General features: G+C 40.5%; 1 protein-coding gene across 2 annotated transcripts in view; it reads right to left on the bottom strand.

Moving 5' to 3' along the window:
- Positions 1–26,176, bottom strand: part of LOC126162069 (nucleoprotein TPR-like) — a 280,494-nt gene that overhangs the window by 226,546 nt on the left and 27,772 nt on the right. For both annotated transcript variants that reach the window (XM_049918330.1, XM_049918331.1), the window contains exon 2: positions 2,863–3,025. In XM_049918330.1, coding sequence (XP_049774287.1) covers positions 2,863–3,025 — 163 coding nt within the window. The remainder of the gene's footprint in view (positions 1–2,862; positions 3,026–26,176) is intronic.

Below are 26,176 nucleotides of genomic sequence, written 5' to 3'. Positions count from 1 at the left end.
TTAGCCATGCCATCTGTCTGTTCATAGAACTCATCATTCCATTTGAAATTTGTGGCTGTGAGGCAATATCTGAACAGGTCAGCAATATGTGGAGGAAAAATCTGGCTCAGCTGGTGCAACACCTCATGAACAGAACCATAGTAAACAGCGATACTACATCAAAATTAACTAATTCTTTCTCCACCTGGACCAGTATACTGTTTAATTTACTGCTAAAACATGCCAAATTCTTGATATATGAATCCAATCAGCCCATATACAATCATAATAATGTAGTCAAGAACTAAGTAATTGAGAATAAGTGGACGAACCAATGACACACTAGCTATATGTCTTAGAGGAAAATGTTCTTTGTGCATCTTTGGCAAAGAACCTTGTTAATGGGGTCCTTACTCAGTTTCCTATATGTTTACGGCTCTAATAAGTCATTAATCTTACTGTGCATCTTTGGCAAAGAACCTTGTTAATGGGGTCCTTACTCAGTTTCCTATATGTTTACGGCTCTAATAAGTCATTAATCTTACTACGATAGTCAGTCATTCCAAACATCTCGCATTTCCCTTGTCCTCCACAGATGGGGATAAAACGTTGGGTTTAAATGAGAAATTCATTTGGGCACGGCACAATAGCCTGGAATATTTTATTAATTGTGACATTTCTGGTCTTGATAACATACATTTTACAATTGTTTTGTTCATCTAACCTAAATTTTACACAATAGAAGGTGGTTCTTACGTAACATAACACTCTCTTCGGCCAATACATAAAACTGCTTGAAATTATCTACCCTCTTTCAGTCTCATCCTCTACTTATACTTAATCAGTTTTCTTTGTGTAGTTCCAGTTTTCATATTTGGTTTCTCTTTTAGATATTACCCCCCAACTTTACTAACATTTATTAATGTCAGAACCACCTCTTATTCACAGAGACATGACAGTTTTTGTGGGAGATGGCGTCCATCACATAATCCTGCAGAGCCTGATATGAGAACTCCTCATCTTGACTGACATTTTTTTGCAAATGCCTTTAAAGCAACTGCTGTATTTTAATCAATGTCGGCGATCAAAATACCTCGTTCTGACAACTAGTTTCACTTGTACCTGGATCAGAATCTTTCTTTTTCTTGTGCCTTTGTCCTGCAACTGGTGTAGGGTCAGCATGGTTATAGAAAGATTTGGTATGCTTAATTTAAAGGGTGGCCAGATGCCCTTCCTGTTGCCAACCTGTTACCTCATCGGATGGAATATGTGTACCCCAGCAGTCTACGAGTAATGTTATCCAAGAGAAACTGAACAGAATGTTTGTGAATTGTAAAACTGAGAGTCCAGGCATGGTGCAAGATACCACCCAGGGTGCATTTTATCACCTCAAAATCATTGTCTTAATCATCAAAATCAATCTCTGCACACTGTTCCCAACGGAGTATATTCTCCATACGCTTCTTCTAGCAAACAATGACTTTCCGCAGCACATTTCTTGATGTGAAAGCAGAAAAGTACTACTTCCCGTGACTGCCATTTGGTAGGTACAAAACTACAAGATATTCAAGGCACTAAATAGGAATGTTCTTTTCCCTCCACTCTAAAGTCACACACAGGTCTGCAAACCCAATCTTTCTACTGTTAAATAGGTCTCATGTCACTATCCACTTTTTTCATCAACGAGTATTAATTCAAGCTCCCAATACCGCTGCTGACACTATGTGTCATGTTTTAAGTAACTGAATTCCAAATAAATTAGCATATTGTGATAATTGAAAAAATAATACAGATTCACCACATTAAAAATACTGTAAAGGGTGAAAGTTATAAACATGACTTGGAACGAACAGAGTAGTGCCAAGACAGAATCAGACCACACCCAAGTCAGGCACTGGCCAGCAGACTGTGTGATCAGCAGCTTTGCAATGGCTCTGTGTTGACAGACAGCACTGGGCCAGCTTGCAGGAGGTATTGCAGCGTATTATGAGAATTAGGTCATCGCCTGGCCCAGAACAATTGTTGTGACCCACAAACACTGCTGTTACCATCAAATCAGCAAGGAACAGTAGTATTTAACTACGGTTAAACCAGCTCAGCAGTATGTGACCCAGTCTGTGTCAACTGGAGCCAATGCCATAGCTCTGCTGCCACTGGGTCACGGCGAGCGACCAATACCTGTCTGCCCAGCTCGGGCAACCAACTCTGTGCTACCCACCCAACCCTGATCTTAAGCATCGGTCCAAATTTCGATTCTGGGCAACATCACCACCTTGTCACTGGGAACTCACAAACTTTTGCAGTGGAGATGATGTTACCGGCCACCCGTGACCGAGGTGTTGTTGGAACATGCTGCCTCAGCCAGCATACCAGTGATACCAGCTCTGCACTCTGTTTCCCAGGCAGCGTACACACTCGCCTCATTGTACGCCGCTGCCTGCAGCTACAGCACTAAATATTATAAGATAATACTGAAACACACTTGGAAATAGGGCACAATCAAATGACTGTTTCAGCTGAATAAATAAATATAGACCTGTAGTAAGGTCACCAGTAGTTTGTCTGCAGCTTTCCCACATGTCACACCTCAAACCATCTATGAATCCATAGAATCCCCACAAACAACTTCGACACATCCTGAAAAGCAAGCATAATGCATAGTGCCCTTCTGTACCATCATGAAACATACAGGTACAAACTATCTGCAAAATATCCATATTACATCAAAGGCTCCAAGTACACACATAGTAGTAGCTACAGTCACTCTCACTAGACCACTTCTGACCTAGTATCCAGTGGCTGCCAATATTTCAAAGTAAAGTAGAAATACATTCGACACTTAAATCTTAGTCTGATTATCAAACACATTGTTTCAAACTCCACCTGTTTGCAGTTTCTCTGAGTTTTGAAGTTTCGCCCTGCAAGTTTTCAACTTTCTTCTGTGACTCTTCCAGTTCTTGCAGTGTTTCATCCAAGCGATTCTTAAGACGAAAGAGCTCCATTTGCTTTTCAGCCAGATCATTTTCTGCATCAGCTTCAGTTTGTTCTGAAACCAGAGCATTACAACAATTACTCTTAAGCTGTTATACTTATGTATATACAACATACAAGGGCTGGAACTTTAATAGTGGCAACTATTTATTTACAGCTTGCACAAAATAGATGTGTGTTTCAAAGTTTTATTGACCTTCATCGTAGTCACCAACATTGTGTATAACCTGTTGCCAGCAATGTGGAAGTCATAGGATACTCTTAGCAGTGCCAGTTGCATTAACAGTTCGAGTGGCGTGGTCTAGTGCTGGACAAATTTGTAGCAGTTCTGAAACGAATTCCGTGAAGTGTTTCCTTCAGTTTAGAAATCGAGTTGAACTCATGAGGGCTTACGTCAAGGGAGTGCAGTAGGTGGTATAGCACTTAGCAGCCCCATCAGTCAAACAAATCAGTAACAGCTTGCACTGTGCATGCTTGAGCATTGTCCTGCAAAATGATGGTCAGGTCCTGCAGAAAGTGTCATCACTTTTGTCTCTATGCTGTTCATTGTTGGAACACAACCTACAACCAGCTTAGAGACAGAAGTGATGACACTTTCTACAGGACCTGACCATAATTTTGCAGGACAATGCTCAAGCATGCATAGTGCAAGTTGTTACTGATTTGTTTGACTGATGGGGCTGCTAAGTGCTGTACCACCTACTGCACTCCCCTGACTTAAGCCCTCGTGAGTTCAACTCTATTTCTAAACTGAAGGAAACACTTCACAGCATTTGCTTAAGAACTGCTACAAATTTGTCCAGCAACATACCGCGCCGCTCAAACTGTCAACACAACTGGCACTGCTAAGAGCACCCTATGACTTCCACATTGCTGGCAACAGGTTATACACAATGCTGGTGACTACTTTGAAGGTCAGTAAAACTTTGAAACACACATCTATTTTGTACGAGCTGCAAATAAATAGTTGCTACAATAGACAACATTTTTAGTGGACTGCAATTGACACAGAGCAACAAAGATCCACAGCAACCTGAGACTACAGAAGCAAAAAGTGGAACCAGAATTGTTCTAATAATTTTCAAGTGTGCAACTTGATCCCATTGACATTGTGTAACAATATTATGGTCCTAAGATGTCCCTGCCATCTTCAGGTGATAAGACATCTACCGACGAGCCCAAGTGTACACACAGTATTTATGCCGAACCTCGCACATGTAAAATAAGCTGACATCTTTCAGCACATGTCATACCTTACACACTGAAATGTAGCAGCTAAGCCTTTTCCGCTTGTTTAAAATTTCTTACCAATAGATTCTCTCTCATATTAATTAATAAGAAAAGCTAATAATATATCAATGGCAATCCTAAGAACTGCCTAACAATGGGCAATATAAGTAATACCGTAGTTTGGGAATTGTTATGTTGAAATAAAACTGTGGAATTATTCCTGGCACCTCAAGCAGACAGTGTAACTGGTAGGAATGTTTGAAGCTATACTAATTTCTTAAAATCTTTAAAATACAGTTGAAATTATTGTCTATGACACATATTTTAAATCTGATGATATTTTAAGGTAGAGAACAGAATGGAGTCTCATTATGTAATTGCGAAGCTGCCAGGATCGTGTTTGAAAGACTGTTATTAATGAAATAATGTACATTGTCATTAAAGCCGGGAAACATGTTAGGAAGAAATTATATTTGGTATTTCACAAATAATTCACTAAAATGTAATATGTGCTGTTTTATTTACACATATTACTATTTTCATTGTGACTAAGGCTGACCTATAACAAAATTCATATACTACATAATGTTATTTTATTTTACAATTCATACAATGTCACTTACTGGAGATCTGTCAAAATTCATATTACTTCTTTAATTTTCTGTTTTTAACAATTACGTCACTGTAGCAATATGTATGTAAGGGCCATGCAGAACTACTGTTATGCACGCAGTTTTGCTCAAAATTTTGTTGAGGCCTCTGTGCCAACCTAATTTGTTAACATATTATCGATTCTTAAAGGCATACAATGGGCCAACTTTATTCAGTTGTACAAAGGGTTGTTTTATTGCTTATATGACTCCACAGCAAAAATAAATTATGTTGAAACTCAAAATCTTCTGGGACATGAATTAATGTGTGCATTACTGCCCAATAGGTCAGTGGTGTTACACCAGGCTTTCAGCAACAGCAACAAATCAACTCTACGAAGTAAATAGCTCAAGTTACATATTTGATCCCAGCCAAATGAAGAAAAGTTTCAACAGACCTGGCAACAGCGTAATACACGCACTGGAAAGACAACCTTTTATAGAAAGATACAAATGACAAGCAAGGCAAACAACTTTTATAGTCAAGAAATAATGCCTTTATCAGAATAACAAAGTGACTGACAGATGAACATGTAAGGAAACTATGAATATTCATTATTAGCTACATTACCTACATATTCCATCAAATTCTTATTATGTTAGCCCTATTGCACAAAAAAACTAAATGTCAGTCACTTTGTTATTATGATCCAGGTACAATATACCTAAATCAACAAAACGCACTATTTTGTTGCAGAGGAGAAAGGGTGGGGGTATGAAAAATAATTAAATTATATCATTCGTATAAATAGTATATCCAGTATTTTAAAGTAGCTCTATGGGTTTGTTTATTTTTTAACATCTTACTTTTTTTAAGAGTTAATTTTAAAGTGTGATGTTAATTTCTTGCTCCAAACATATGAAGGGGAGTCTGAGCACTCGTCAAACACTGTCACTGCTGTGTTATCATAAATATAAGGAGCGTTCAAAATGAAACGAGCTGGAGGCATAATTACATAAACCACTACCTGTATGTTAGAAGTATTGACCCTGGCTGTTTAAACACTTGTCCCACTGTGACAGAAGGCAGTGAATGGCTGTCTTCCTGAGGCTGTGATGTTAACCAGTTCCGCACGTACGGCTGGACGTCATCATCCGAGGTGAATCAGAAAGGTTATGCTGACGTTCTTTTTTTGACCAAAATGGCCCCCTTCTGATTCACTTCCTGCAGCTTGGGACAACAGTGAATGCCCAGCGTAGCTCGCAAACCTCGACCACCCGTCGCCAAGCAATCAAATCAAAACGACCAGGCAATCTCACCCATGGGGTCTACATCTACATCAACATACGTACTCCGCAATCTACCATACGGTGCGTGGTGGACGGTACCTCGTACCACAAGTAGCATCTTCTCTCCCTGTTCCACTCCCAAACAGAACGAGGGAAAAGTGACTGCTTATATGCCTCTGTACGAGCCCTAATCTCTCTTATCTTTGTGATCTTTCCGTGAAATATAACTTGGCGGCAGTAAAATTGTACAGCAGTCAGCCTCAAATGCTGGTTCTCTAAATTTCCTCAGTAGCAATTCACGAAAAGAACGCCTCCTTTCTTCCAGAGACTCCCACCCGAGTTCCTGAACATTTCCTTAACACTTGCATGATGACCAAACCTACCAGTCTGCGACGGCTCACCTGAAGATGTCTGGCAGGTGCCCAGTTGAAATATCGTGCGAAGTATTGAACGACGACCGGCTGCAAGCCCGAAATTTGTTTGAACTACCAATAACAGATCTAGCAGCCCACCTCTGAATTGCTTCTATGTCCTCCCTCAATCCGACCTGACAGGGATCCCAAACGCTCGAGCCAGTACTCAAGAAAGGACGTATTAGTGTTTTATAAGTGGTCTCCTTTACAGATGAACCACATCTTCCCAAAATTCTACCAATGAACCGAAGACGACTATCTGCCTTCCCCACAACTGACATTACATGCTTGTCCCACTTTATATCTCTCTGCAATGTTACGCCCAAATATTTAATCGACGTGACTGTGTCAAGCACTACACTACTAATGGAGTATTCAAACATTACGGGATTCTTTTTCCTATTCATCTGCATTAATTTACATTTATCTATATTTAGAGTTAGCTGCCATTCTTTACACCAATCACAAATCCTGTCCAAGTCATCTTGTATCCTCCTACAGTCACTCAACGACGACACCTTCCCGTACACCACAGCATCATCAGCAAACAGCCGCACATTGCTATCCACCCTAACCAAAAGATCATTTATGTAGATAGAAAACAACAGCTGACCTACCACACTTCCCTGGGGCACTCCAGGTGATACCCTCACCTCCGATGAACACTCACCACCGAGGACAACGTACTGGGTTCTATTACTTAAGAAGTTTTTGTGCCACTCACATTTGGGAACCAATCCCATATGCTCGTACCTTAGTTAGAAGTCTGCAGTGGGGCACCGAGTCAAACGCTTTCCGGAAGTCAAGGAATATGGCATCTGTCTGATACCCTTCATCCACGATTTGCAAGATATCACGTGAAAAAAGGGCGAGTTGCATTTCGCAGGAGTGATGCTTTCTAAAGCCGTGCTGATGCATGGACAGCTACTTCTCTGTCTCAAGGAAATTCATTATATTCGACCTGAGAATATGTTCGAGAATCCTGCAACAAACCAATGTTAAGGATATTGGTCTGTAATTTTGAGGATCCGTCCTTCTACCCTTCTTATAAACAGGCGTCACCTGCACTTTTTTCCAGTCGCTCGGGACTTTACATTTGGCAAGAGATTCGCGATAAATGCAAGCTAAGTAAGGAGCCAATGCAGTAGAGTACTCTATGTAAAGCCGAATTGGAATCCCGCTCTGGACCTGGCGATTTATTTATTGTCAACCCATTCAGTTGCTTCACAACCCCAGGGGTGTCCATATGGGAATCTGTACGAGACTCAAACGGCGGTATGTTTGTACGATCCTCCTGCATAAAAGATTTCTCAAATGCTAAATTTAAAATTTAAACTTTCGTTTTGCTGTCTTCCGTTGCCAGGCCAGACTGATCAGTAAGTGACTGGATGGAAGCCTTAATGCTCTGTTCCGCGACAGTGCAAAGCCTCATACAGCCAACACAGTCATGGCACTGCTGCAGAAATTCAAACAGGAGGTTCTCAGCCACCCTCCATACAGTCCAGACATCTCTCCCTGTGATTATGCCATTTTTGGTCCCCTTAAAAAGGCTACGAGGGGGCAAATGATTCACCTCGGACGACGACGTCCAGCTTTATGTATGGGACTGGTTAACACCGCAGCCCCAGGAATTTTATGAGACAGCCATTCACCACCTTCTGTCACAGTGGAACAAGTGTCTCAACAGCCAGCGCCAATGCTTCTAACATACAGGTACTGGTTTCTGTAATTATGCCCCCAGCTCTTTTCTTTTTGAATGCCCCTTATAATTTAAACATTCATTAGGATGAGAGCAATAAACTCTGTAAATACAAATAACAATCTGCCAGTAATTTTTTTCTTGAAGTTTTAACACAAAGGGCACAGGGAATGAAAGATGCGAGTTCTGCTGAGATTTACTGAGAGGAAAATGACATGGCAGCAGCTTTGTACTTTGCATCTATGGAAGTAGGGTGGATACAGTGAGAATTAATTTTTAAATGTGCTTCATACAGACAATAATTTGCTAAAATAATGGTGACTGGGATTAACTCAAGCCTTTGTTTCACCAGCTCAAGAACAAACTGTCACCTTTCAGCCTAACCCAGACCTCAGGCTACAACACATATCAGATCTTGTTACAAGAAAGAGTTTGCTTTCACATTAGATGGTTTCAACTCGCACGCTGTAACCCTTAATCTGAATTGTGTGTTATGTTACAGATCACATTTAAGTTAGCTTCTCCAACAGAGGATGTGCTCTATTGGTTCTGCACCATTTTCATAATTTTGACTGAGATAAACTGATGTAACACAGTAGTGTTCATCTTTGGCATGTCAGTGCAAAAGTTCTAAGAATCAGTTAAGTGAAACACCCACGCAATCTGCATGTCCATTTACATATAAAAATGGTCCTTTGAATTTTCCTTTGTGTGTTACCACATGTGCGAGTCCATATAATTATTCGATGTTCTAGATTCTAATATTTTACTGATCACGTCACTTCTGCATAAATTTTCATTGACTGTGTCAATACCTGTGCGTATCGCAATATACTGTGAAATTTCAAACATTTATAAAGGCCACAATAAACTAATCATCATCATCATCATCATCAATTGTATCCTTCAGCTTAAATTGTGCTCTCTTAAAATTTTTGGCAACAGCAGGCCTATTCTCCCTCAAACACAATATTTTCCTAATTTCACTGTAGCTTACAATTATGTGAGAAATAGGACTGTTCTTAAGAATTTTTAGATGTTTACATCAGTATATTTTTGAAAATTTTACGAGTGTTATGGAAAACTAATTTCATAGCAAATCATCATTTGTGATTTACAGTTACTGTCAAAAAACAGTTCACCCAGAATTTCAGAGAGTGTCAATGCAAATATACGTGAATTTCAGAGAATGTTTGGGAGTTACTATCGTCATGTGCATTAAGCTATTTCGTAGTAATCTGGCATTTGTGGGTTGGGTTGGGTTGGGTTGTTTGGGGAAGAAGACCAGACAGCGAGGTCTTCAGTCTCATAGGATTAGGGAAGGATGGGGAAGGAAGTCGGCCGTGCCCTTTCAAAGAAACCATCCTGGCATTTGCCTGGAGCGATTTAGGGAAATCATGGAAAACCTAAATCAGGATGGCCGGACAAGGGATTGAATCGTTGACCTCCTGAATGAGAGTCCAGTGTCTACCCACTGCGCCACCTCGCTCCGTCTGGCATTTGTGCTTAGTTACTTTAGCACACAATTTGTTACCTTTAGTTTTCCCTTTCGAGAGGAGAGTATATTGTCTACAGTTATCCCGAAGTAGCACTGTTTTTGAGTGTTTGCGACAATTGTCTCAAAAGGTTTTAAGAAACTAGTAATTTTCACCACAGGTTTTTCTGTTGCCTTCATAAAAATAGCGTTTCCTGTACTAATTGCTTCAGTTCTTAAAATGAATTAGTAATATTTTTAGCTCAACAGATTAAACAATCCATAAATATTAGTGTAATATAAGGAATTCTGAATAGCATTTGACTCCACACCACAACTACACATATTATCAAAAATGCAAACCTATGGGGTAACGAGTGAAGTTGGAGACTTGATTGAGATTTTTTGGCAGGGAGAATGTAGCACATTGTCATGGATGGGAAGACATCGACAGATATAACTCTGGGTGTGTCCTAAGCAAGTGTGTTGGGACCCTTGCTGTCCATGTGGTGTATTAATGTAGCCTGACACTTTCTGCAGATTATGAAGTCATCTATAATTAAATACTATCTGAAAGACCCTGCACAAATATTCTGTCAAAGCCTGATAAGATTTCTATGTGGTGCAATGATTGGCAACTTGCTTTAAATGTTCAGAGATGGAAAACTGTGCATTTCATTAAACAAAAAAAAAAACCGAGTATCCTATGGGGCAGAAGCAAAATGGAAAATAGATTTTTTAAGCAAAATATTTGTCACTGGGAGCAGCCAAGTTTTCTTGTGAGCCACAGCTGGATTTGTGCTAGCTGGTATCAGTTACTTGCCATATGCTGGCACCAACCCTCACCCTCTTTATGTGCCTGGGCGAACTCCACTAACACAGTCAGCAATGCCGATACAGTAATGCTTTGCTTACGCATCTCTGACAAGGTAAAGGTTCCAGAACCAGTGTCAATAGAAACAGTCCATCAATCAAGAAGTTGGAAATGGTCATGTGCCAGCTGAGTGCGGACTGAGGAGCACAGTGAAGCCTAGAGCTCTGCCTCTCTTGCCACCCAGCTCTTGATTTGATCAGATGCTCCTTTACTACACTCTTAGTCATCATGATTGTCGGTGGTCTCCCAAGACATTCATGTAACCTTAATTACTAGAAATAAAGCTTTAGAATTCCCCAATTTTTATTTCAACCATTCTCACAAATCAAATGCTCACGAATCTTGAGCACCTTACCATCAGCCAACTTTCACAACACAGCTGGAATCTGTCTACTCATAGGAATATATGGGTGCAACAATTTGTAGGGATATGAAGTGGAATGATAATATAGGCTCAGCCATGGGTAAAGCAGCTGGCGGACTTTGCTTTATTGATAGAATACTGGGAAAATGCAATCATCTACAAAGCAGATGGCTTACAAGTCTCTTGTGTGACCCATTCTAGAATACTGTTCAAGTGTGAGAGACCCATACCAAATAGAATTGGCAACAGATTTTGAACATATACCAAGAGGGTCAGCACAAATGATCACAGGTTTGTTTGACCTGTGGCAGAGCATCAAAGAGATGTTGAAAAAACTGAATTAGCACCAAAAAAAGGTTCAAATAGCTCTAAGCACTATGGATCTTAACATCTGAGGTCATCAGTCTCCTAGGCTTAGAAACTACTTAAATCTAACTAACCGAAGGACATCACACACAACCATCCCCGAGGCAGGATTCAAACCTGTGACCGTAGCAGCAGCGCGGCTCCGGACTGAAGTGCCTAGAACCGCTCGGCCACAACACTCTTAAAAGTGAAAGTGAAACTATCTTGAGACAACCTACTTACTAAGTTTCAAGAACTGGGAAATAGGACTCAATGAATATGCTACAAACCCCTACATATCAATCATGCAAGGTTCATGGTGACAAGATTTGATTAATTACAGTACGCATATAGGTATTTAAACAATCATTCTTCCCATGCTCCATGCATGAATGGAATGGAAAGAAACCCAATAACTGGTACAATGAGGAGTACCTTCTGCCATGCACTTCACACTGGCTTGTAGAGTATAGATGCAGATGTGGATCAGCCTTCACCCCAACCCACATCAAAAAATTACATAGAGGAGATCGAGAGAGGAGGGGCGGGGCGAGGAAGAAATATTGCCAGTTTTCTGATTCTGCAAATATGACGTCACATGCTTCAAAGTAATTATGTCATGGAACAAAACAGACACACAGTATCACTATGTTCAGTTGACCCAATGAATCAACATCAATTTGTCCAATGTCAATTTCAGTTTGGAGGGCAAGTAAATACTCTGAGATAAAATTTGTTTGCTAACATAATAAGGACATTAAAACTAAAATACAGGTTAACACTGCAGCCAACAGGAAAAATATTACAATTATACTCCTCGGAAGAGTTTGACATGGTGGTTTACGGAGACGGTGGTGGAAAGGTACATGAAACAGAAAGCCTGTACTGTGCAATGAGGTAAGATTGACATTACCAATTAAGGTTGATCACAGCCCAGTGCTCTGCTGGGAAATTAATTTCCAGTAAATATCAAGAAGGCTATTTATTTTCTTCTTGTAGGTAACAATTTTAATGTATGTACAGAGGAATCCAAAAGCAGCACAAATTTAGTACAGTTGTGTATTGTGTAATCACATGGTAAAATGTGATTAGTATTTTACTTGTTTCTCTTGGGCTAAATACTTCTAAGTGTCACTGAAATTTTGTTTTTATGCATTACCATTTGAACTTCGTCTTTTATGCTACTGGTTATCATCTTACTATCACTTATTGTGATCTGAAGTGTGCTCCAATTTTGGAGGGGTAACATCAAAAATCTAATGGGGGAGTTTGTCAAAATAAACTGCAACACAAATACTACAGATGCACATATTTAGAAGATTTGGATACACTGCAAAAAATCATGGTGGGATGCTGTGGCCCGATAAAGTCATATTTCACATGATTTGACTGGTATGGCAAAATTTACAGACTGGTTTGAATCACTTTTCCACCCACACACCAGGCATCAATGAAGTATTAAAAGTTCTTCTAAAGACAATCTACTACCTCATTTCAGTTCAAAGTTCTAAGACTCTGTAGTGTTTGTGGACAAAAAGTATTTGTACATCACCAAACTCAACAAATCTGTGTTAACCTCTAAATGTTGTCTTCTTTAGACCTGAGAAAATGGCATGAAGGAAGATTTTAAACAGGTGCAAAGCTATTCATGGGAAATCTGGGATACAAGAAACAGACTTTTCTCACTTGTTTGCTGAAGCCTTGAAAAACATTTCAGTTTTTTTTTTCTTTTTTAATATTGAGTGCAGTTTCTCCAATGTAATTTAAATAAAATCTCTTGAGTAATTTATTATTCCCATTAATTACAGAATACTTGATGTTACACCACGATTTCAAAAATATCTGAAACAAAATTCTTGAGACTTTGTGAGAAATTGGAAATGACTGCAAGCATTCTGCATATATAACAAAACACAAATGTAATTAATCTCATCACAAAACAAGTATGACATTGATCACCCTGTCTTTTTTTCCTTCTTTTTTTCCTGATCCCTTGATAAGAAGAAATAGCATTACAGCACATTTTTTCTGATACCTTTCAGCTGTGCTATTCATATACTAAATTTTCACTCATCATAGTTCAGCAGAATCAGCGCCCGAAAGCAAAAGTCTTGAAAAATGATCAGTTTCACCCCATTCCACAGTATTTCAAAAATGTCTAATAACAAGTAACAGAGAACACATATTTCTTACTGTCGTTTCTGGTTAACAACATCAGCTTATTCCCAAGAATTAGCAACTTTCACTCAGTTAACACTAGGCAGAAATCCAATTTGCATTTGGAACACACTTCCCTGATTCTTGTGCAGAAAAGTGTGCAGTATACTGCTGCATCCATTTTCAATAAGTTGCCACAAGAATTCAAAAATCTTTGTAGGAATCCATGCACTTTAAAATCGAAGCTGAAAAGTTTCCTCATGGGTCACTCCTATTCTGTCAAGGAGATCCTTGAAAAATTAAGTTGATTCCTATGTCGTATTGTTGATTGTGTTTACTTAAAAGGGGGGGTGGGGCTGTTAAGGAACTAAACATCAAGGTCATTAATCCAGGAGTATAGCCATCCAGGGAAAGCACAATCTGATCTAGTCAGGAGATTCATAACAGTAAAAGTGGATAGGCTAAAAACATAATAGACATCTTTTGTATCATTAATAATAAAAGCAAGAAGATGACAGAAATAGGAAGTCAGCAAGTAGGTGTCCCCGGGGCTCTGTATGCAGCAAGAAATGTCCCACCCACAGCTATCCACCCACAGAGCCATTACAGTCAAGAGCGCTCACTATTCAATAGAGTGTGACACCTAGAACGGAAAACTGTGTGCTGCAGAGAGGAGACAAGCAAAATCTAAAAGTGATTGAAACAGAGTAAAAGAGAAATAAAGTGTGCCCTCACCACGGACGTGGGTGAGGGAACCCCTGGCCCAGAATATAGATGACGACCCAAGCCCAACCACCCTGCCCCTGCTCTGGAGGTAGCTATGCATTAACCTGATATGATAAAGTGGGGACAACACAAGACTGTGGAGTCCTTCTGGGAGAAGTAGAAGGAGCAGCACCATGCTGCAAAAATCTCCTTGACTGTGAGAAGTTGACTAGAGGGGCAGCAGCCCATCAGATGTCGTTCCATTTGTGAGCTAGCAGAGATCTAATGTGCATGTGCAAATCCACCCCCTGGGATTGTCAAAGCAAATGGGGAGCAAGTACATGCTCCTCCAGCCAAATGGTCAGCCAGTTCATTCCCTGGGATGTCCACATGACTTTGGACCCAGAGAAAAACAACTGAAGCACGATGAAGGTCAGTGAGAAGGTCATGAATGACAGAGACCCCAGGATGGCAAGAATAGCACCATAAGGCACAGTGGCCAGATGCTTGCCATGATGATCGAGTGGGTCTAATAGTTTCAAAGCTGAAGGAGCCATTGAGACATAAGCCTGTCATCTGAAGCCCAGCTGGGATGAAATAAGAGTCTGGTATATATGGGTAAGAGTAGCATGACTGCACCCAGACATGTGTGGACAAAGAAGCAGCAGAGAGTGTTACGTTTCTGCATGCAGCTAGTTTTCACATGATGAATGTGGGGCAGCAAAATCAGCTTTTTATCAAAAAGGAGACCCAAGAAACAGGACTGTGCTGCAATTTCCAGGTTCTGGGTATCCAAGTAGAGTTCCATGTCTGGTTGGACCATGTTGTAACAACAGAAATGCATGACGTGCTTGTTTGAAGGAGAGAACTGGAAACCATGGGAAAGAGCCCATGCAGAGTACATTCAACAAAGGCTACTGAATGGGAGCTGCACCAAATGCAAAAATTGTTGCCATACTACACAGGGGTGAACAGCGGCCCAACAGAGGTCACTAGCCCATTGTTGGGTGCCATTCTCCTGGGCCCCTGAGAAGCTGAGTGAAGTGTCAACTCTAACCTAGAACAACTGGTGGGAGATAAAATTATGAGTAAAAATCAGTAGGGAGCCTCAAAAGCTTTAGAACCTTGGAGAGTAAGTAAAATGTGATGACACCAAGTGGTGTCGTATGCCTTATATAGGTCAAAAAAGTCTGTGACAAGCTGTTGGCAATTGCAAAAAGCTTGTCAGAGTGCTGCTTCTAGCCTAAGCAAATGAACAACCATGGATCGGACATCCCAGAATCCACACCGACAGGGGAACAAAAGGACCTGAGAAATATGAGAACCCAGCATAATCTGCAGCCAACCATCCTTCCAAGCAGCTTACAGAGCACACTGATCACACTAATAGGTCAGTAGCTACCGAGAAATGGTGGGTTCTTGGCTGACTGAGCACTGGTACAACTTTCTATCTCACCATTGCCATGGGGAAAACACCTTCGAGCAAAACACAGTTGAAGACCCTGAGTAGATGTTACCTTTGGAGGATGTTCACGAGTTGGATCATCTAACAGTGAACTGAATCATGGCTTTGTGTTGTGTAGGGATATGAGACAAGGCATAGTTCCCAGTCACTGAATGGTTCATTATAGGATTCTGCTTGATGTGGAGTTAGTGGATGTCTTCAACTTGTGGTTTCAGCAGTAGAAAGGTAGCCAGAAAGCAACAAGAGACCAATGCTCTGCAAGAACCAATGAATTATCAGGAACACACCCTGTACGACAAGACCCGGAACAGCTGCTGATCATTGGCAGCACTGAAGACTACGGAGCTTGGCCCACATCTGAAATGAAGAGGCATACATTTCCAAGGTAGACACACAGTTCTGAAAGCATTCCTTCTTACAGTTTTTGATTAGATAGAGCACCTTACAATGAAGTTGCTTAAAAATGACAAGGTTGGTCCATGTAGGGAGTAGTTGGAATCATTGCAGGGATCATCAGCAAACCTGAATAGCTACTGCAATGTCTTTGGTCCACTACAGCATCAGTCAATGGTGTGTGGAGGGGGGAGCCTGGAGAAAAAGGGGAGGGAAGGGGGATGGCATTTGCACAAGTTTACAGAAGAAAACCCACAAGTATTGTCACAACTTAAATTTCATACCACTGAGAAGGTGAGTGAAATAGATCAATGTCAGTGGTGTTAAGAACCAGGTGAAATGGTTTACATTTAACAAAGCCCCTGGGCACAATGGAATTCCCATCAGATACGATTCTATACACTGCAGACGTATTAGCCTCTCCTTTAACTATAATCTATTGTAGATAGCTCGAACATAAAACTTGCCCAGTATTTGGAAGGAAGTACAGGGCACCTCTGTCTACAAGAAGGTTACCAGAAGTGCTCCACAAAACTACTGTCCAATGTCATTGAATAAGTTCGTTGTAGAATCGTAGTACATATTCTGAGCTCAAACATAATTAGGTATCTGAAACAGAACAACCTCCTGCACATCAACTAGCATGTGTTTCAAAAACAGACCATGTGGAACCCAACTCGCACTTTTTTCACGACATACTGTAGGCTATGGATGCAGTATTTCACAATTTCCGAAAAGTATTTGACTCAGTACAACACCTAAGCTTTTTATCAAAAGTATGATCATAAGGGGTATGAGACGAAACTTGTGACTGGACTGAGGCTTCCTTGGCATGGAGGATGTAGCATGTTATCTCCGATGGAGAGTCATTGGCAGATGTACATGTAACTTCGTGTACACCCCAGGGAAGTGTACTGGATCCCTCGTTGTTCATGTTGTACTTTAATGATCATGCAGACAATATTAACAGAAACCTCAGACTTTTTGCAGATGATGCAATTATCTACAATGAAGTACAGTCTGAATGAAGCAATACAAATATTCAGTTAGATCCCGATAAAATTTCAAAGTGGTGCACTGATCGGTAATTTGCATTTAATTTCAAAAATGTGATTTGTGCATTTCACAAAATGAGAAAACACAGTCCCCTATAAATATAATGTTAGTGAGTCACAGTTGGAATCTGTAAACTCATACAAAACTTAGGTGTCACGTTTAGTAAGGATATGAAGCATAACGATCACATAGGCTCAGTCAAAGCTAAAGCAATAGCAGACTTCAGTTTACTGGTAGAATAGTATGGAAATACAATCTTTCTACAAAGAAGACTGCTTACAAATCAGTCATGTGACCTATCTTAGAATATTGCTCAAGTGCATGGGCCCCATACCAAGTAGGACTAGCAGAGGATATTGAACATTTACAGAAAAGGGCAGCACAAATGGTGACAGATTTGTTTGACATGTGAGAGAGTGTCACAGAGATGTTTAAAGAACTGAACTTTCAGACTCTGGAAGATAAGACAGGAACTATCCCAAGAAAGTCTACTAACAAAGTTTCAAGAACTGGCTTTAAATTATAAGTCTAGGATTATACTAAAGCCTCCTACATATTGCTCTCATAGGGATCATGAGGATAAGACTTGATTCATTACAGCATGCACAGAAGCATGTAAACAAGACTTGATTCATTACAGCATGCACAGAAGCATGTAAACAATCTGTTTTCCTGCACTCTATAGGTGAATGGAACAGGAAAAAGTCGTAATGGTACAGTGGGAAGTACCCCTCTGCCACGCATTTCACAATGGTTCACAGAGTGTAGATGTAGATGCAGATGCAGAAGTAGGTATAGATGACTGTATCTGTGACACCTTACATAACACCATGAATATAATCTAACAGAGGTGGCAAATGTAACAGCGGAGGTATACAAAGGACAGTTGCCTCTTTGAAGCACCCAACATGGTGGTGTCTCTGTCATTGACAAGGAAACAACAGAATCACAGGAAAGTGGTCATAGTCACACAGGCTGCTGTCTAGCGACCAGTGTATAGAAGCCACAAGATTAGGGAAGAGATCATTAGCTCATGGTCCATGAGAAGCTAGTCAATTAGGAAGCCACTATCAGACAAAGTGGTACACCCCCACTGGGGGGTGATGGGCATTGAAGTCCCCAAGTAGGAGAAAGTGTGTGTGTGTGTGGGGGGGGGGGGGGGATGTTGTTGGATTTAGGTGGTCAATTCACAGCATGTGGCCTGCCTGGAGATAGGTATATGTTGAAAATGATGATCACTGAGGTCATTTGCTTCAGCACAACTATTGCTTACCATGTGGTACAAAGAGGAATCCATTACCAATGACATCTGTGCGAACCAATGTACAGGCCCCTCTAGATGTCCTCTTGAGTTCTGCATGGTTCCGACAGACCACATGATAACCATAGTGTGTTGGAGAGTGGTAATCACTACAGCATGTTTCATGGAAATCAATTAAAACTGCACTGGAGGAGAAAATAAGGTTTGTGGTTTCAGCATGTTTCATTAATACCCATTACAATTTCACTGAATGAACATATGACTGGTGGCCACGTTATGCATGGAGCCAAGAGGACCAGTCAGGTCACTGTATCACTGCCTGTCATCAGTAGGGATGAAACCACATCCATAAATAACACCTCATATTCCAACTGCATGGAGGGATCTGGTGCTTCCAGGGGCACCTGAGGAACCTTGTCCCTATTCTCCTCCTCCTCCTCCTCCTCCTCCTCAAACTCTGGTGGGCAAGTTTCCTTAAAGGAGCTATCTGCAGTGAGAGCATGAACAGATGAAGAACAGGTGTGACTCCATCATGCATTGTTTGGCATCAGGCTTCTGGTCTGGGTGTTTCCTGGGAAAGGTGTCCCAAAAAGGGAGCCCTGTCAATGGTAGTCGCCAAAGAAGGACACCGCTACTTTGGCTGGGTGCAAGAAATGGTTTCTGAAGAAGGTTCTGCAAGAACAACGGGAGAGAAGGTTGGTGGGGAACCTGGTTTGGGAAAGGCTGAGGTGGGGCAGGAGGTCAATGGTAGTCATTTTTACGTAACAGAATGGCATACCCATGGGCTGAAGACATTCATATTTCCTCCGTGTCTCAATATAAGACAGGCAGTCAAGAGATTTGTATTTCTGGATCTTCTGTTCTTTCTTGCAAACTGGGAAAACTGTCAAACGTTGAGGATGATGCTGTGTGCAGCTGATAAGCAAAGGTGAATGTTCAGAAGGGCTACATTCATTGAGGGATTGTCCACAGCTGCCACATTCTGGGATCACCATGCTGTGGAATGACACATGCTCAAAGCATTAACAACTGAAGCACCACACAGATGGTGGTACATATGTTTTCACATCACACCTGTGCACCACAACCTTAACTTTCTCTGGAAAAATGTTCCCTTCAAAGGCTACAATAAAGGCAACTGTATTTGTATGATTACCCTTGGGCCCTTTTTGTACATACACTATGTGATGAAAAGTATCCGGACACCTCCAAAAACATACGTTTTTCATATTAGGTGCATTGTGCTGCCACCTACTGCCAGGTACTCCATATCAGCGACCTCAGTAGTCATTAGGCATCGCGAGAGAGCAGAATGGGATGCTCTGCGGAACTCACTGACTTCAAACGTGGTCAGGTGATTGGGTGTCACTTGTGTCATTCATCTGTATGTGAGATTTCCACACTCCTAAAAATCCCTAGGTCCACTCTTTCCAATGTGATGTTGCTGTTGTTGTTGTCTTCAGTCCTGAGACTGGTTTGATGCAGCTCTCCATGGTACTCTATCCTGTGCAAGCTTCTTCATCTCCCAGTACTTATTGCAACCTACATCCTTCTGAATCTGCTTAGTGTATTCATCTCTTGGTCTCCCTCTACGATTTTTACCCTCCACACTGCCCTCCACTGCTAAATTTGTGATCCCTTGATGCCACAGAACATGTCCTACCAACCGGTCCCTTCTTCTTGTCAAGTTGTGCCACTAACTCCTCTTCTCCCCAATTCTATTCAATACCTCCTCATTAGTTGATGATAGTGATGTGATAGTGAAGTGGAAATGCAAAGGGACACATACAGCACAAAACCTTACAGTCTGACCTCATCTGTTGACTGGCAGAGACCGCAGACCGTTGAAGACAGTCATAATGTGTAATAGGCATACTTCTATCCAGACCATCACATATGAATGCCAAACTGCATCAGGATCCACTGCAAGTACTATGACAGTTGGGCGGGAGATGAGAAAATGTGGTTTTCATGGTCGATCGGCCGCTCATAAGCCACACATCATGCCGGTAAATGCCAAATGAAGCACTAATGACAGAATGCACTGTGCAGCCCAACTGCTATGTTGCATGTGCATATGACTCTTCTTGGTATTTGGGAATTGTTGAGAAGGTGAATCGTGACGAAGGAGATGTTACAGTAAGGTTCATGCATCCTCATGGACAATCCCCGTCGTCCTATTTGCCTGATTATAATGTTTGTAATGTTTCTTGTGTGAAGTTGATATCACCACAGCAACAAGCCATACTTATTCTCTGAGAGTCCTCACAGTTGGTGGAAGAAAAGTGGTTCTCATACACAAAAATATTATCTAAGCATCAAAGTGTCTCGTCACATGTGTAGTTACGACTCAACTTGAAAGCCGATTGCAGCACCAGCATTTTGCGCAGTGTTGACAATATTGGCTTTGAACAAAATGCTTAAATATTATAAACAAAATGCTATGTATTTGTTCATTGAGTCAATTGGGTTATGGCAGAGGTAAGAAAGTGTTCATATGCCATCATATGCCATGTAATGTACAAGTTACCATATATTATATAATGTGTAATTCTGTTTCATATACTGCAATTTTTGTTCAATTTGAATATTGTTATGTGTACTTATGTTGCCAATTTCTCTTGGGTATTAATTGTATTTCTCTCCAGGATATATATATAATTTTTTCCCCAGTGCCATTCATTTCTCAAACTGATTTTATGTGTGATGAAACTTTATTATCTAATTTGTTCAGTGTCTTCCAGAGGGGGGCCAATTGTCCAAAATAATTTTTCTAATTTAACAATAAAATTACTTTACAAAAATGTAATTGGACTATTCTAACATGTTTTCAGAAACTACATGTATGAAAGGATATTCAGGAAAAAAAACTGTCAGCATACGATTTTTTGTTTCAATACTGCAGCCTATTTTCAAATTCTTACAGTTTGCTTTGAAGTATCAAACATTTTAGCAATTGCTACCAACAGAATGTATATAGAGCAATAAAAATTGGCAAAAGTTCATGATATTAGATACAAAAGCAGTACACAAAATCTCAGTTCACAACTACATAATGGGTGTCATGGCCTGGATGACTTGACATGGAATGCCTCAAGGGCAAGTTTCCAATGATGGCGTCATCCAGCAATTTGTGTGTGTGGACCTTTTATTGTCGATAGCATTCGATAGAGGGCCTATATAGTAACAACACATTTATAGGAATCTTCTCGAAAGTCACTATTACCGGAGTATGCGCATAATTATTTCCTATACCTAACTAATATTAGTTGAGTTCGGTAATGAAAACTGTTGTTACATTATCAGTAAAAATGTTGTTATGAGTCTCAGAACAATATTTTTACTGAGAAATTACAATGAATTACTATTACTAATACTTCACAATAACCTGATCACTCTCACTCTTGACTAATCTTCGTACTTGCACTTGCTACAACTAGGACTTTTTACTTATTCATTCTTCAGTCTTAATACTTCTGCTTCTAAATTAAACTATATTCCTATTTGACAAATAGTCCGTATTTGTAATGCTACATATCTAAGGTTCTCTGTGCAAGAAAACAGTAGAATATTCACAACTTTTCTCGAACAAATACCAGACAGTATAATGAACTGATATCACTAGAATGGCCACAACATTTCTCCTAGGTATGTGTTACCTATCTATGTGCCAGACAGAAACGATGACGCAGTACAACTACTCAATAATTTGATTCAGTCAAGTCGACTGATGAAAGAAATGAATGAATATCATATGGGCTGACTGGCGGGGGCAGCGCGGGTGGAAATGCGCCCCCCCCCCCCCCCCCGTCCCGCAAATGGGAGGAGGGGGGTGCGCACCCTGTGCACCACTGCACATATCACACCTAGACGATCACCTGCCTGAAGAGCTGCAGACTGGGCAGCACAGGAAGTTTTCATTAATTACAAACCATACTGTATTTTTCCAGGGACACAACTTCGCCAGATTTGTCTTGGACATTTTCAACAATAAAATAATGGTTTTGTTGCAGCAAAAATATTCCCATCATTCTCGGTACATAACAAGTATTGGGTGAAGTGTTTCACTCCCAGACATCTGGCTCGTTCCTCTTCCCATGGAGTAGCTAAGGAAATAAAAAATTGTGGAGTCATATCTCTCTGCATCTTAATAATTTTTTTTATCTGAAGAAAATGCCGGGGCCTTGCAGCCACCAGCAGAAGAAAGTCTATGTCACTTCACGGTGTTTCCATGAGCAGTTAGGGATGGAATATTCACCCAGACAAAGCCCCACTTGCCTGGGTAAGCCTTATACAACTGAGGTGTGACAGGTTACCCAGAAATTTCACACTAATAACTGTTCCGTCTCAACAGCCATGCATGTCATCGCTGCGCACCTTGATACTGGGGGTCTTTTACTGAGCTTTTTGCCATCCTTGTGATACACGTGGCTAAGCCAAGATTCCCGTTCCCTGTGACACACAATGTTCCACCGCCGCACCGCATGGTGGTTGCTGGAGCATGCCCAGGGCTTATGGTTACAAAGGACTGGGGGTACAATCCAATCCCTATTGAGGAAGCCCGAATGTCCAAAAACACAAACCGAAGCCAAACAGGCTCGGCATCAAGAAAACCATACAATGCAAAGGCAGAGCGAAAAATAAACAGTAGAAGGATGGACTTACAGCATAGACAAGGAAGTAGTGCTGCACGTGCTACGGGGGCCTTGTTGGCCAAGCAAATACTGAGAGCGAAGCATGCTGATGATATTCTATTCGCCAGTACCTTTGTCTATTCATTCCATTGTTGTTGTTGTGGTCTTCAGTCCTGAGACTGGTTTGATGCAGCTCTCCATGCTACTCTATCCTGTGCAAGCTTCTTCATCTCCCAGTATCTACTGCAACCTACATCCTTCTGAATCTGCTTAGTGTATTCATCTCTTGGTCTCCCTCTACGATTTTTACCCTCCACACTGCCCTCCAATGCTAAATTTGTGATCCCTTGATGCCTCAAAACATGTCCTACCAACCGATCCCTTCTTCTAGTCAAGTTGTGCCACAAACTTCTCTTCTCCCCAATCCTATTCAATACCTCCTCATTAGTTACGTGATCTACCCACCTTATCTTCAGCATTCTTCTGTAGCACCACATTTCGAAAGCTTCTATTCTCTTCTTGTCCAAACTATTTACCGTCCAGGTTTCACTTCCATACATGGCTACACTCCATACAAATACTTTCAGAAACGACTTCCTGACACTTAAATCTATACTCGATGTTAACAAATTCCTCTTCTTGAGAAACGCTTTCCTTGCCATTGCCAGTCTACATTTTATATCCTCTCTACTTCGACCATCATCGGTTATTTTACTCCCTAAATAGCAAAACTCCTTTACTACTTTAAGTGTCTCATTTCCTAATCTAATTCCCTCAGCATCACCCGACTTAATTTGACTACATTCCATTATCCTCGTTTTGCTTTTGTTGATGTTCATCTTATATCCTCCTTTCAAGACACTGTCCATTCCGTTCAACTGCTCTTCCATGTCCTCTGCTGTCTCTGACAGAATTACAATGTCATCGGCGAACCTCAAAGTTTTTACTTCTTCTCCATGAATTTTAATACCTACTCCAAATTTTTCTTTTGTTTCCTTTACTGCTTGCTCAATATACAGATTGAATAACATCGGGGAGAGGCTACAACCCTGTCTTACTCCTTTCCCAACCACTGCTTCCCTTTCATGCCCCTCGACTCTTATAACTGCCATCTGGTTTCTGTACAAACTGTAAATAGCCTTTCGTTCCCTGTATTTTACCCCTGCCACCTTCAGAATTTGAAAGAGAGTATTCCAGTCAACATTGTCAAAAGCTTTCTCTAAGTCTACAAATGCTAGAAACGTAGGTTTGCCTTTTCTTAATCTTTCTTCTAAGATAAGTCGTAAGGTCAGTATTGCCTCACGTGTTCCAACATTTCTACGGAATCCAAACTGATCTTCCCCGAGGTCGGCTTCTACCAGTTTTTCCATTCGTCTGTAAAGAATTCGCGTTAGTATTTTGCAGCTGTGACTTATTAAACTGATAGTTCGGTAATTTTCACATCTGTCAACACCTGCTTTCTTTGGGATTGGAATTATTATATTCTTCTTGAAGTCTGAGGGTATTTCGCCTGTCTCATACATCGTGCTCACCAGATGGTAGAGTTTTGTCATGACTGGCTCTCCCGAGGCCATCAGTAGTTCAAATGGAATGTTGTCTACTCCCGGGGCCTTGTTTCGACTCAGGTCTTTCAGTGCTCTGTCAAACTCTTCACGCAGTATCTTATCTCCCATTTCGTCTTCATCTACATCCTCTTCCATTTCCATAATATTGTCCTCAAGTACATCGCCCTTGTATAAACCCTCTATATACTCCTTCCACCTTTCTGCCTTCCCTTCTTTGCTTAGAACTGGGTTGCCATCTGAGCTCTTGATATTCATACAAGTGGTTCTCTTCTCTCCAAAGGTCTCTTTAATTTTCCTGTAGGCAGTATCTATCTTACCCCTAGTGAGACAAGCCTCTACATTCTTACATTTGTCCTCTAGCCATCCCTGCTTAGCCATTTTGCACTTCCTGTCGATCTCATTTTTGAGACGTCTGTATTCCTTTTTGCCTGCTTCATTTACTGCATTTTTGTATTTTCTCCTTTCATCAATTAAATTCATTCCATATTCATTCCATATTACCTGATGATAGCATCCATAATTTTTTTGTTTTTTTTTCAGTGAAGCTATACTGACAATGGCAATGTTCATCTTTGGCATGCTAGTGGAAAAGATGACATAAAAAACCAGTTACATGCAAAATTAATGCGATTCATACAGATGTAGCTTCTGGTGTTTCCTTTGTGTCTGACAAGGTGAGTAAAATCATGTGTATTGGAGGGAAGGGGGATACCTCAAACACTTGTATCCATAAACCTGGCAGAAAATTTAAATGTTCTTCATGTTGATTTTTGTGTATGTTGCAATATATTGTATATCTTCTTTGCCACGAAAATGTATTTAGTTCTATAGCATCGGTTATAATCACCATTTGTACTTTATAAAATTTTGGCTGTAGTATACACGTTCAAAGAATCACACACATTAAGTTTCAGTGTATACCCACGAATAAAAATACATTTTTGAGAATTTTCAGAAGTTATGAGTTGTTTTTGGACACCTGCAGAAGCATATTTTCACAGATCTTTCATCGTAAATCAGTGTTTGTGATTTGCATTTACTGTAAAGAACTACATTAGTTCTCTCTTTTAGTAACAGTGTGTATTGTATGCATTCGTTGTAAATTAACCTCTTTGTCAAATTTGTTAGTGATCATAATCAATGTTTCAAAGAAATAGTAAATTTTGTACCAAGTTTTTCTGTTGTCATAGCATATCTCCTTTTGGTTGTAAACTGCTTTGGTTATAAAAGGCTAGTGGGTAATGCTTGCAGAATATTCATATGTATCTTGCTACTTTTCCTATTTTGGTGTTAGGTGTTGATAGGTAAAACAATTCATTACTCAAGCTGCAGAATTTTTGTAGGTTAATTCTTCAACGTACGGTAACTTGTAATATAATTATCAGTTACCACCTTGTGCTGAATGGGTCCTGCTAATCAGTGCGCCTTTAACTGTAGATCACTCTTTTCAGTGGACTACTACTCCTTTTGTGTCGAAAGATACTGAAAGAGATTTTTGTTGTTCAATGTATCCCATGTAATGACACACCAAGATAGTTTGAACTCAATGATGCCCTATAAGATACAATTCTCGATGATGACTGACAGATTACATCTGCATGTATTCCAGTCAGATAAGAGTGTGTATGTCTATCAAAGTCCATCAAGACAACAATAATTGGTACAAATGTATTTCAACATCATTTGTTCTC

This window comes from Schistocerca cancellata, chromosome 2 (assembly GCF_023864275.1).
Source record: "Schistocerca cancellata isolate TAMUIC-IGC-003103 chromosome 2, iqSchCanc2.1, whole genome shotgun sequence".
Classification (NCBI taxonomy): domain Eukaryota; kingdom Metazoa; phylum Arthropoda; class Insecta; order Orthoptera; family Acrididae; genus Schistocerca; species Schistocerca cancellata.
The sequence above is the reverse complement of the archived record's forward strand: the minus strand, read 5'-3'. Positions and strand labels throughout refer to the sequence as shown.